Raw genomic sequence first — 13,449 nt, 5'->3', positions numbered from 1 at the left:
CTTCTCCATGTGGTCAGATGTAGTCCTCCTCCTCCATGTGGTCAGATGTAGTCCTTCTCCATGTGGTCAGATGTAGTCCTTCTCCATGTGGTCAGATGTAGTCCTCCTCCATGTAGTCAGATGTAGTCCTCCTCCATGTGGTCAGATGTAGTCCTCCTCCATGTAGTCAGATGTAGTCCTCCTCCATGTGGTCAGATGTAGTCCTCCTCCTCCATGTGGTCAGATGTAGTCGTCCTCCATGTGGTCAGATGTAGTCCTCCTCCATGTGGTCAGATGTAGTCCTCCTCCATGTGGTCAGATGTAGTCCTCCTCCATGTGGTCAGATGTAGTCCTCCTCCTTGTGGTCAGATGTAGTCCTCCTCCGTGTAGTCAGATGTAGTCCTCCTCTATGTGGTCAGATGTAGTCCTCCTCCATGTGGTCAGATGTAGTCCTCCTCCATGTGGTCAGATGTAGTCCTCCTCCATGTGGTCAGATGTAGTCCTCCTCCATGTAGTCAGATGTAGTCCTCCTCCATGTGGTCAGATGTAGTCCTCCTTCATGTGGTCAGATGTAGTCCTCCTTCATGTGTCCTCCTCCATGTGGTCAGATGTAGTCCTCCTCCATGTGGTCAGATGTAGTCCTCCTCCATGTGGTCAGATGTAGTCCTCCTTCATGTGGTCAGATGTAGTCCTCCTCCATGTGGTCAGATGTAGTCCTCCTCCATGTAGTCAGATGTAGTCCTCCTCCATGTGGTCAGATGTAGTCCTCCTTCATGTGGTCAGATGTAGTCCTCCTTCATGTGTCCTCCTCCATGTGGTCAGATGTAGTCCTCCTCCATGTGGTCAGATGTAGTCCTCCTCCATGTATACTTACTCCTATAGTCAGATGTAGTACTCCCTCATATAGTCAGATGTAGTACTTCTTTGTATAGTCAGATGTAGTACTCCTTCGTATAGTCAGATGTAGTACTCCTTCGTATAGTCAGATGTAGTACTCCTTCATATAGTCAGATGTAGTACTCCTTCATATAGTCAGATGTAGTACTTCCTCGTATAATCAGATGTAGTACTCCTTCATATAGTCAGATGTAGTACTCCTTCATGTGTCAGATGTAGTACTTCTTCATATAGTCAGATGTAGTACTCCTTCATATAGTCAGATGTAGTACTCCTTCATATAGTCAGATGTAGTACTCCTTCATATAGTCAGATGTAGTACTCCTTCATATAGTCAGATATAGTACTCCTTCATATAGTCAGATGTAGTACTCCTTCATGTGTCAGATGTAGTACTCCTTCATATAGTCAGATGTAGTACTCCTTCATGTGTCAGATGTAGTACTCCTTCATATAGTCAGATGTAGTACTCCTTCATGTGTCAGATGTAGTACTCCTTCATATTGTCCCTCACAGAGTTGTGGAGGTGCAGCTCTGTCCTGTTGCCTGTCTCCATGCTATGGCGGTGCTCCTTCCCCTTGATACTCGGGTCGCTCCTCTGCGCCCGCCACCGGTACAGGAGGCGGGTCACTACGGCAAGGATGCAAACCGTGATGAACACCACTGCTGTCACCACACCTGAGGAGCAACCAGGATACACACATTAACAGGCGCCAGTATGGTTACAAATACTACACTGTAATATCAAATAATCAGAGAAATATGAATACAATTGCAATTAACCATCCCTGTAGTATAATATTTGAAATGAGAGGAGAATTTAAAATGTTGTATAGTACTGAGCTTGATGTATTTGTTTTATTTCTGAAATCAATTCTTACTTTTCATTCAGAAATGAGTTACACACCCTTAACTACACTTGAGAAACATGGCTATGGTTTGCTTTGCAAGATAATTGGCTAGTACCAGCTAAAGTTAGTAGCCACCCTGCGATCAAGTTTTACCCAAATCACTTGTTAGTACACCAGTTGTCGTCTATCAGCTGTACCGCTGCAGCATGTTAGCATGCTTAGCCTAGTTAGTTACAGTGAAAATGGAAGCTGTATGCCGACATTGTTCATCAGAAGTCGTGTAGGGGAGTTAGTTGGGGGTTGGGGTTAGTGTTGGGGTTAGTTTTCCCACTGGTTGGTTGTCACAGTGTTTACTGAAGCCAAACCAGAGGGTGCTGTTTTACCATGCTGATATCAAAAATTTGGCCTGATGTCATGCTCACTTCTATCTGGCCATTTTGTGTCAGACAAACAAAATATTGAGGTTGCAGAGAACTTTTGTATTTTTCTTTGTACTTTTTTTTGTTGCTGTTTTTTTAGTAAGAAAAGTTCATAGGCAATTGGGCATTTCATAATCAAAATAAAAATAGGAAGACAGCAGCTTTAACTTAAGTCTGTTTTTCAGTTTGTAGTGTCTGATATGTGCCTTTAGTGAGTATAAATATGAATGTGGTGTTTGGTATGTGCCTTTAGGGCATAAGACATGGTAGTGGTCAGTGTTTCTCTGTTTTGGATCTGTGATCGATTATCTGGAGACGGAGAGACTGGGAATTGCTTGACCTGGCCAGGGGAGATCTGACCTTTGCTCCCCCTTACTAGATACTGGGGGATGGTGTCCTTCTAATATATCCTTGTACCCCTAAAACAAAGACTAGAACTGTTATATGGATGAAAACCAGATGTTGGGATGTATGGTCAAGGGGGTATAAAGAAGTGACCAGAGAGGTGGCTCGAGGAAGACGAGGACAGAGAGACAGCAGATTCGGCCGGGGGTTACACTGTCTGTTCCTAGAATTGGCTGAACGTTTTCCCAGGCCTCCATGGTGCCTTTTTGTAATAAACCTATTTTATTCACTAAGTCGTTGTCAGCGGAAGTTTCCTTTCATCAACTGCATATCATCATCATCAGAGAAGATACGACAAGTTGCTAGCTAAAGACATGTGGTAGCTAGCATAACACCTTTCTCAGAAGGGCAGGTGGGGCTGGTGTTGTCACTGCTCTCGGGGCTGGTTGCCACACATCCAGTTGTTAGATTCGTAAGGAGTTGTTATGAAATTAAGGCTTTAATAAAAGCTTGAATAAACAGAGTAAAAATCTTTAATTTGCTTCGCGTACATTGAAGAATTCAAATAAATAACCACAAATAATCGTGATTCACATTCATGGTTGCACAATTAGAGAAATACATGAGTAATATAGATATGGTGATTCTATTTATAATTTAATTTAACTGATTTTGTGTCTCTGGCGTAAAAGACGTACAAAGCTACACATTTTTAGTTTAAACCACATTGATAACAATGGGGACAATTAACTCCATATATTGTGACAACCAACCCCATGATAGCCTTAGTTGTCATCCTGACCAGCAGATCTGCTTTGAGGAATTGTGGCATTTGCGTGACAGTGACATCATCACTGTAGGTAAAAACTGCAGGTGGAGCAGATACCTGCTGCCATCAGGTGGCCCTAAAGAGAGACATCAGCGCAAAGGAAAGGCTACTAACTAACAGATGCTGTCCGGCCCAGGGAGCACCCAGTGTTCTCCTCTCTGGTTGGCTGTGTTTTTTTGTTGGAGGGAGGAGCTGAGACCATGTCAGACATGCAGCACACCTGAGTAGGCTGAGCGCAGGAGTCTATAGATCAGATCTGACAAATCCTCTCACATTGATCCCCTGGTCTGCTAGAGAAGAGCTGAATGAATAAAGGGTTGTGTGATTTTAGAGAGGATATGGCTATGCCCTCATCAAATAAAGTTACCAAAATATCATTGAAAACAAGTGTACTGAGCTGTCTACTCTGAGCGGGCGAGCAACGGACGGCGTGAGACGCACTCATTCTTGGCACAGAGATTGCAGTACACTGCTGCATTGGTATCACCACCCCTCTCCTCCCAATGGGACGCATGGCGAGTCACTAAGATACAAAATCAGTGTAGTTGTGTTGTCAAATATTGAGATATCACATAATGTAAATATAATATATTGATTAAGTGTTGATTAAGATGTGCAAATTAGATGTAATCTAGTAAGAATTGATCAAAATGAGTGTGAAACAATGTAAGCAAATGTCACATTTTACACTTTGTTTTTAAAAATGCTGTAAGAAGAAACCAGAATCTAATGGTGTACATGGGAGTGAATACTGTTTTTAAAAAATGTATTGAAGAGGAATTGGAACCCAATGGTGTCAGCAGGGTGTGATGGAGGATCAAAAATAATAACTGCCCAGGGGGACTTTCCCCGGGCTTGTCAATCAATGTCAAGTCAAATTAAGGCCAGAGGGGCAAACTCTGCCTTGTAAAGTGTGGTATATTCTAATTGGCTGGGTGCGGATGCAAGGGGACAGGCAGATGGAATCATTCTGCTGGTTTTGGTCCATAAAAGAAGGGACCTTGCATTGTGTGTTAGAACTGTTCAGGATTTGATCTTTTGTTGTCGACAATAAATCTCTACTGCGCTGAATCCTGAAGTCTCCTGGTGCCTGTTTGGAAGATAGATCTTTGATTTTTTTGGAAATTTGGACATTTTCTGGGGGTTTCCCTCCCAAATAGTCAAGGACACAGCCTCAGTGCACGAGTGGGAAATGCTAGTTTGCCCATGCAGTGTTGCATTCCAAACTCAAAACACCAAAACAGAGGCCTTCGTGGAAATGAGCTTGAGCTAAAGAGATGATGGAAATGGACCAGAAGAAATAATTAAGATGGATAAAGTAGATAAAGAGAGTGACAAAAGAGTGGGGCAGTTAATTTTTACTAACCAAAACCAAAAAGAATGAGCAGAAAAGAGGAAAACAGACCTGCTATTACGGCCACATCATTTTGGGTATCAGCTCCCTGCTGCTCCTTATCTTTGTTCGGTGTTGCAGCTTGATCTGTAGAGGCACAAGAAAGATGTCTTTAACTCTGTTTATGGCCATGCAACTAAATACATTTACTTATATACTGTAATTAACTAAAATTGACTTAAGGACCTTAAGGATTTGAAGTCTATGCTACTTTATGCTTCAACTCTACTTCATTTCTCTTCACTACATTTATATGAAAAAAAAAACATAATTAGCATTTAAAAAATATCCATAAAATGAAACAATTAGAGTAGCTATGTCTCTTTGTCATGTGTCAGATGTCTATGAGTTGTGGTCATTACCACCAAAGAGATATATCCCCTCCACATGATTTGATTTAAAATGTGAACTCTTCAAAGAAAATAAAATGAACTAATATGGGTATATCCAAACATTTTCTTTCCACTCCCCATAATCATCTCAGGACCCCTCAGATCTATGTTATGGCCCTTTGAAGGGGCCCAGCCCCTACTTTGTGAACTACTGGACTAAACCAGTTAACTGTATGTAACCTGGCGCCACCTCAAACAGCTACAACAGTAAAATGCTTATTACACATTGAGTATTCAGTATTAATCTGTCACATAGATTTAAAATGGACTTCTGCTTTTGGTATTATGCTGATAATACTCTAATTAATCTTATTTATAAGTTTATATGTAAGTTTATGGTGGTGTACTAATACTTAAGAACTTCTTCCATCAGTCTGTGGAACCATGTGTTTTTCCATCCGGCACGATTTGGATAGTTCAACTCCAAGTGGATACAGACATAACATGACAGCTTTTAAATGATCTCAGAGGTGACAGAGTATCTAACACTCTTGATTGGTGGACACTTTTTCCAAATCTTGAATCTTTCCAAAATTTGAGCCATGGGTGAAAACATGCTGTACACCACGAGGACATTTTCTGTGTTGTCCAATCATAATAGTCCATGTGTACCAGAACAGACCTGGAACCCCCCCCAAAATAATGTTTTCTGTTGCTTTGTTGCTGCTCACAGACTTACAGTATGGAGGAACATTAACATAAGGAACACCAAAGTGTTTCAGGCTCGACTGACAGTGTGTGTTACCTCGCAGATTATGGGAGGTGATGGGGTCTGCCAGTATTCCACAGTTTGACTGGACCAGTGGACCTCGGGTAGTCACCAGCGAGCTCCCTCGATTCAGCAGCGCTGCTTTCAGAGGAGCCACATGATTAAACTGGACTGAGGAGAGGCAGCCAATGAAACCCTTTGAACCTGCTTGAACTACCTCCTCGTGAAAGTTGTCTCTTCCTAGATAGATAGATAGACAGATAGATAGATAGAAAGCATATACATCCAATTAATTTGTGTTAAGAACACACAAGGTTATGATATTTATGGCATTTATCTATCCTGAGGTACCATTGCGTTGTTTTTTCTTACAAACTGCAGTAACAGCACATCACCTGTAGCTCTTCATCTAACAGCTCACCTTAAACAGATCCATTGACAAAAAAAACTAGAAATGTGCATATTTTGAAGTGTGGGCCTGGAATAATAGCATTGCTAACAAAGCACCACCCTGCAAGATAATTTATTTCCTCACAATATGAAGTTCATTATTTGAAATCCAATCGATAATGGTGTTGCCATCCGCATCACAACACAGTTCTCTCCCTGTTGGGGAGTGCAGATGTGGGCGTACAGCTTTGCACACAGCCCTGGGGGCTCTGGTGTTCAAAAGTAATGTGGAGGAAGTCAAACTGAGTGCACTCAAGACCAGAGTTTGCCGACACTTTCATCAGATAGTGCTGCAACAAATAGCATGCTGTTCAATTGCGATCTGGTAATCATGGAATTGCAATCAGATAATAGAATCATGCATGGCTTGGTTGAGGTAGCAGGCTGTTACACTTTTGCCCTGCTACCAAACAGGTTAATAGTTAGGGCTTTTCCATTGGCTCTGGTCAGTTCACTGCTAAGCTTACATGTGTTTCCACCACGGCCTCACAATAGGGACTCTTAGCTGCGCTGCTGTGGCCCTCTGCTTGGTAGCTGGGCCTGATCCGTGATGGTCTCCTCCTCTTAGCTTCTACCTGAATCTCTGTGGTTTAGAGTTTAGCTTCACCCCTGTGTCACGATACTTTCACATACAGTATCAGCCTTATTTTGCTGTTCACTGACTGATATTTCTACCGTGTTAATGCCGATAACCTTGCCCACCATTGCTGCATTACATTAAAAGCTTTCCACTAGTGAACTGGCGGGATGCTTTTATTGTGAAAAAGTTGTTTAGGATGGAATGCGTTTGTTATCAAATTAGCAGAGCTTCATTAGAAGTGCTATTCAATAAAAGCAGGTCTACAAACACATATGGGTGTATTTTCTGCTATTTGGTCAGCAGATAAGTTTAATATAGGAGGGGGTGGAATAGATATGAGGAGCAGGCAACAGGCTCTTACTGTAGTTTGTGACCAGCACACATCCAACAGCACCATCAAGCTAAACACAGTGGAAAAACACTTGCACCATGCCAATGAAGCTCAACTGCTCATGTCTTGGTACAACTACCTCCTACTACGGAAAAATCCTATGACTGGCAGGTCTGCATGGTTCCACTGTGAGGTAGTCATAGTGGCTTGGCATGTCAAGGCAGGGCCTGAATGAACATTACTCTGGTCCTGTGTATTAAAGTACATATGTTAATAGGCTCCAGTTTTGTATGCATTCCTGTGTGCAGAACAGACTGAATAATAGAGGTGGCTTAACTGTCTTGTAATCTGTGGTCGATTAAAGGCCCCTCTTCTGATACAGCAGTGAGGATAGAATAAAACATCCTGTGGTATTGATGCTGAAATCTACAGTGACAATCTGCAGTGATCTCTAAGTAGCAAGTGAAGAATGGAACGGAGATGGTTGAAGGAAATGATACATTCTGTTGACTCAACCTTTTCTCAGGGGAGGTTTAACATGATGAGAGGACTTACTGGTGACTTTTCCCAATGTCAATGATCTGATTAAGATCAGCTCTGCATCAGATGACAGTGTGTACTTTCTGTGGATATCCTGGTCGATCTGGTAAAGTGGAAAATAATCAGAGAAAAAGCCAGTTACATGAAATCTAAACCAAGACAGCAGCAGCACATTGTGATACTTAACAGCTTGTGTTCTCAACTGCCCACAATTATCTTTTAAGTGCCTCAGACCTTCCTGTGACACGCTGACTCAGATACTGAATTCAACACTTGTGATGTACAAAACCAAACATTTCTTTTGTTATTTTTTTTATATGCTTGCCAAAAAAGCAATCTTTGTCTCTGAAACCACAGTGGTGCTTTTCATTACGTCCTTGTTGAACTGCCAGGTGTGTTGTGCCTGCATTGTTATTCTTAATAACTAAACACTTTGTTATAAGAGATGCCCATAATATAATAGCATTGTATAGTTGTCACAGAATCTGTCTATAATCTGCTATAAGGTATGATAAAAATGTTACCATGGGATCTTTTCTCATGACTATGAGATACAGACGTAATAATTAATTATTATTATTATTATTATTTTTGTTTTTTTTGGTGAAAATTCCTCTATAACATCCTCACTTAACCATTGACTACAAACTACATAAAAATACACAAGCATCACAAATAAATGATTGTAAACCATTCTAAGATCCCAATTTTGCTGTAGCAGTTGGGTCTTTTGTAACAGGCATGCATACAAAACATATCAGTAAAAACATAAACCCTGATGGAATAAAACCAAAACCAAAAGTTTGAGGTTTTGGTAAATGCTGTATCCTAACCACTAATTTAACATTAGGGACAACAACAGACTTTTATGACTGTAAACTCAAAAGAGTTACCTTTTAATAAGTGGACTGTAAGGGGCTCAAGAAGAGTAGCTACTTTATTTAGGGCGTGTTAGTTTTGGCCTTGAAAAAATGTGACACTTATTGGAGGTTGACATTCTGTTCTTTGGTCATTAATATTAAAGTGATTCTTTGGACTTCTAGAGAGATTTGACAATTTATTCTAGTGTCTTTTTATTAACCTGATGTCTCACCTGTACATAGAGGTCTTTGCCCTCACGGTGGATTCTAATTTGGTGGAGTTGTCCATCTGCCAGGCTGCTGAGGATTGGGTTGAACACATCTGGGGTCCTGTGTGTCTGTAGACAATACCAGATCTGCAGATGTCCTGCACACACAAACCACACAAGCAGCATGAAAAGCTCCTCCTTGTCTTAAAACACTTTGTCTGTGTCATTGGATTTTGCTCAGTTACTCTTGAAACAGGGCTGCTGTTGAATGCAATGATGATAACTTGTTTTCCAATAAATGATGTATGTCATACTACAGGAAAGGAGGATCACTGCTTCATGCAAAGAACTGCATTCTACTGTGCAATACATTAACTAAGTTAAAATCATTCATTTGGACAACAGGACGTTTTAAAACCACAATACACTCAACATTGCATCAAAATATTTTACTGGATGTTAATGGAATTCTAACTCGTAAGCTTAGTGGAGGAACCACACATGGAGGTAAGGATGGAGGTTTTCATGTGAGATAGTGTTGATGTCATGTCGGGTAGTTTAACACCCCCTTGTGGACGAATGTGAAAAAAAACCTGTATTTTGCTATAAACAGCAAACAATTCATCACCTTTCTTTGCTTGGTGAAATTGCTTGGTGAAATTTTGATTAAATATATATAAAAAAGTACTGCACTGACATTATATTTTGTTTGCAACATATTTACAAGAATCATTTACTGAATTTACTCTGTTTTTGTTTTTATGAAGAATTGCTGAATGCATCAGTTAAGCCAATTTAGACCTAACGGGGTGTGCAAATTGATCAGCTTCATATGTCAGCTGCAACGTTTTCATATTTGCTTTGGTTTATTGTTGGTTTATATACATTTGAGCGCTCAGCAGCACAGAATATCATTCACTGAGGTGGAGATAATGATACGTATGCTTTGTGAGTCGGGGAGAGTAATAGTAGTGTCGTCCAGAGTTCTTTAACCCTTTGAGGGTCTTCAGCACTTTCTAGTGTGTTATGATTTTTATTTTTAGCATATTTTATCAGTTTTTCATGCATATTGCTTATAATTTTGCAAGATGGTGAATTTTTCAGAGTTCTCAATTTTTTTCATGTATTTTTTGTGTATTTTAGACCATAAAATGATGCGCATCATGACAAAAACATGGCAATTTAAGGGTTAATTTTTTAAAAAACTAATTAAAATTTGATATGTATGATTAGGGCTGATGCTGGTCTAAAAAACTATTTAAAAAAAATTTAAAAAAAAGAAAGATTTTTAACATTTTTATGGCTTGTTTTTATGCATACACATTTATGTGTGTAAGGATCTTTAACGTGATTATTTCTGAGGACCTTCAAGGGGTTAAGAATAGCACTTAAAAGAAGAATGTGGAATGTATTTTATGTAAAATCTATTCCAGCCTCAGGTCTTTACTGGACTCTGTTAGCTATCTGTCTAGTCTGGTAATGGAACACAATATAGTGTAACTACATGACATTGACACGCTCAATTAAGTCATTCGTCGTTTATGATTGTTGAACATTAAATAACAAAAATTCAAAATGAATCAGGCAATGTTTTACGTTAAATATGAAGGACAGACAGCTCAGGTTAAAGTCATGATCTTGTTAATAATTTGACAAGCTGCATATTTATATTTTCTTACGTATGCAGTATTCTGTTCATGCATGCTGTTTGCTTGTGTTTAGCGTACTGTGAAATGTCAGATGTGTGCATACCGTCGCGAGCGAGGATGACAGCTATGTACTGCTGGCTGAAGGTGCTGACAGTCAGCAGCATGGCCGGACTCTGCGAGGTAATGAAGGTGAAAGCTATGTCCTCTCTGGCCCTGCTGCTGCGTTCTCTGGAAACACTGGAGGCCTGGGAGCTTCTGTTCTGCATCACTGAGTAGGGCTCCTGGAAGGTAAAGGTCACCGAGGACTCTCTGTCGAAGGACACTGACACCTCTGGACACACACAGAGAATACTCTTATAATAACAAGACATAAATCTAAGGTAGACATAACTCATTATTTATCTCATAGACACTGTAAAGTCCTGCTAGCCTTCCCTAGAGGTTGCAGGGTTTACGCTCCACAATATAAGTTGAGCTGGACAGTACAAACAACATACTGATGATGTTTCTATTCTTATAGACTTGTTTGACCAGAGGGTGGTGCTAGAGGACACATCATAGGGTAGATGTATTAATAGTGACCTATCTTGTGTACAGTGATAATTTGGCCGTATCACGTTACCAGAGGAAAGGTCAAGAAGTCAACTGTTGGAATGCATCCTCTCGAGACCATGGATATTCTTAATCAGTTTAATGCAAATGGCCTTATTAGTTCTCAAGAAACCTTTTATAACATTGGCAATATTCTGATTCAAATCTAGAAAAATCTGAGCAAAGCGTTGAATCTGACAGACACTTGATGCCAATTTTCTAATAGTTTAGAGCGATACTTGGTGCTATGGACAAGCTGAGGCATAATCAAAGCCACGTCATCATATCAATAACGTGTTTTGGCTTCTAGTCATCATTAGGTTGATGGTGAAAACGATGATGATGATGAAGAGTGTTGCTCTGACAATAAAGTCGTTCTTCATACGACAAGTGTTTCTGGGATTTAACCTTTTCAGACTTTCTCCCTTCCCGTCACCTTAGAAGTAGGTGAATCTGTGCCAGAAATTCCTACTCTGTGTCTCCACATTATGATCCTGAGCCAAGCATTTAGTGGTTTTATTGGCATATTTTAGCATGACAACTTAGTTCAGTTCCAGCAGCCTCAGGTAACTGTCAGGGGGAACATCCTCTGTTGCACCCGACACTGTAATATCACCTGCTGTACAATATTCGATTGTTCATCTCTGTGACTGCCCCTCTCCTTCACCCACAACGCTCCCATCATGGATCATCTACTTTCATGTCACACAATTTCCCTTTCATTTCCATAGCAGTGCAGGACTGCTCTGATAACATATTGTTGGAAGCGTTATTAAAATATTAATAACGCTTCCAACTAATTGCTTCAGCTCCTCTAATACAACTACTGACACAGCTGAAATTTGTTGCGTTTGCATGCTCATTTCCAGCAGCAGGACTTGAATCTCTACTGGATAAAAACTTTTTTATCCTAGGGTGATATTTTTGCGCACACGCAGAAAGGAACAGTCAGTTTGGGGGCACTGATAGTGCTGATGATCAAATCAATGACAGGTGGCATTCATTAGGCTGACATGAAATAAAAAGAACAATCTTCTGTTGTTACAGTTAAGAGAGTTTATGTCATTTTTACTCATACAAGCAAACCTCACAGAAAAAAGTAACCAAGCTTAAAATTAGGAACATTTTCTTACTGGAGGCCCAATGTCATCCTTCCACCAAGTCGCTAGTCAAACTTGTACACCTTTTTAAAATTGTATTCAGATTGTCACCTGAGGATATTTGCTATTCTTACAGTGTCTTATTTCATGTTCATGCATGCAGCGGTACATTTAGAATGACTGCAGGCTCACACTGATGAAACTGAGCTGCTTCAATCCAGCCTCCTGCTGCATAAGAAACAGGACAAGTTCTTTTTTTTGCCAAGAGGCAACATTCAACGTTAAACTCATCAGGGTCCGACTGCAATTTATTATTTATTATTGGGCAATGATCACATTGAATTGTTGTTCGTTATTCATTAACAACATCAGTTTCATGTTGTGTTGTGTTTCATGAAACACAAAACACATTTTTGTCTGTGTGGTTGTGTGAGTGTCTCTCCAGGCTTTAGGCAGTGTCTCAGGAGGGAGAGCGGGCTGTCTAGTGGTTGCAAATGTGCTTTATGCCTACAGTAGATATTTTATTAATGGCAGATAAAGTCAAGAGCACACACAGTTATTTCTTACTGTATATCAGCCTGGAACTGGCAGAACTTCTGCCCCCCCCCCCGGTTGGAAATATGTTTTTATGGTAACACCATTCAATCAAATGGATATCTTGATGTCATTTTAGACATACCTTCCCAAAAATTCAGCCTGGAATTGACAGAAGGCTTGTGGGTGCTGAGGGGCTAAAGCACTTTTGCAGTGCTTCAGCTCACAGATAACAATAAGCACGTGGAATTTTCATTTCAGTTCATCTTTGTCTGCATATGTTTGGGGCGAGCATTAAGGCTGCTGAATAGACAAATTCAGAGTAACAGCACGTCACTGTTAATTTGTAACAGAACAACATGGAAAATGCTTATTAGTTAGGAGTAGTAATAAGTATTGGTAATTAGTAGGAGAATTTATAGCAATTGAATCTGACATCATCGACCCACAGGGCAACATCCAAGTGTTCCGTAAGTCCCTTCTGTTTACCACACCAACCATCAGCCACCTCTGGTGCATCTCTGTCGAGCCTTCGGCCAGTAGATCGTTATGTTCAGAGGGGACTCTTTAGGGAGATTCACATTTTCCTCAGCTCTTAAGTCGGTCTAGTCATTTCAACTACTCAAAGCGCTTTACATGACATCCTCATTCACCCATTCACACATCATTCAGTCTATTCTTTCACACACATTCACACACTGAAGCTGCTTCAGAAGCAAGTTGGCGTTCAGTGTCTTTCCCAAGGACACTTTGACACGTTGACACATAAGAGCTGGGGATCGAACCACCGA

General features: G+C 40.5%; 1 protein-coding gene across 1 annotated transcript in view; it reads right to left on the bottom strand.

Moving 5' to 3' along the window:
- Positions 1–1,357: 1,357 nt before the first annotated feature.
- Positions 1,358–13,449, bottom strand: part of LOC139208597 (contactin-associated protein-like 5) — a 137,616-nt gene continuing 125,524 nt past the window's right edge. The window contains exons 23-28 of the mRNA XM_070838317.1: positions 10,537–10,764; positions 8,809–8,942; positions 7,731–7,818; positions 5,851–6,054; positions 4,726–4,800; positions 1,358–1,554 (exon numbers count right to left, since the gene is read on the bottom strand). Of these exons, the coding sequence (XP_070694418.1) occupies positions 1,358–1,554; positions 4,726–4,800; positions 5,851–6,054; positions 7,731–7,818; positions 8,809–8,942; positions 10,537–10,764 (926 nt within the window). The remainder of the gene's footprint in view (positions 1,555–4,725; positions 4,801–5,850; positions 6,055–7,730; positions 7,819–8,808; positions 8,943–10,536; positions 10,765–13,449) is intronic.

This window comes from Pempheris klunzingeri, chromosome 10 (assembly GCF_042242105.1).
Source record: "Pempheris klunzingeri isolate RE-2024b chromosome 10, fPemKlu1.hap1, whole genome shotgun sequence".
NCBI lineage: Eukaryota > Metazoa > Chordata > Actinopteri > Acropomatiformes > Pempheridae > Pempheris > Pempheris klunzingeri.
The sequence above is the reverse complement of the archived record's forward strand: the minus strand, read 5'-3'. Positions and strand labels throughout refer to the sequence as shown.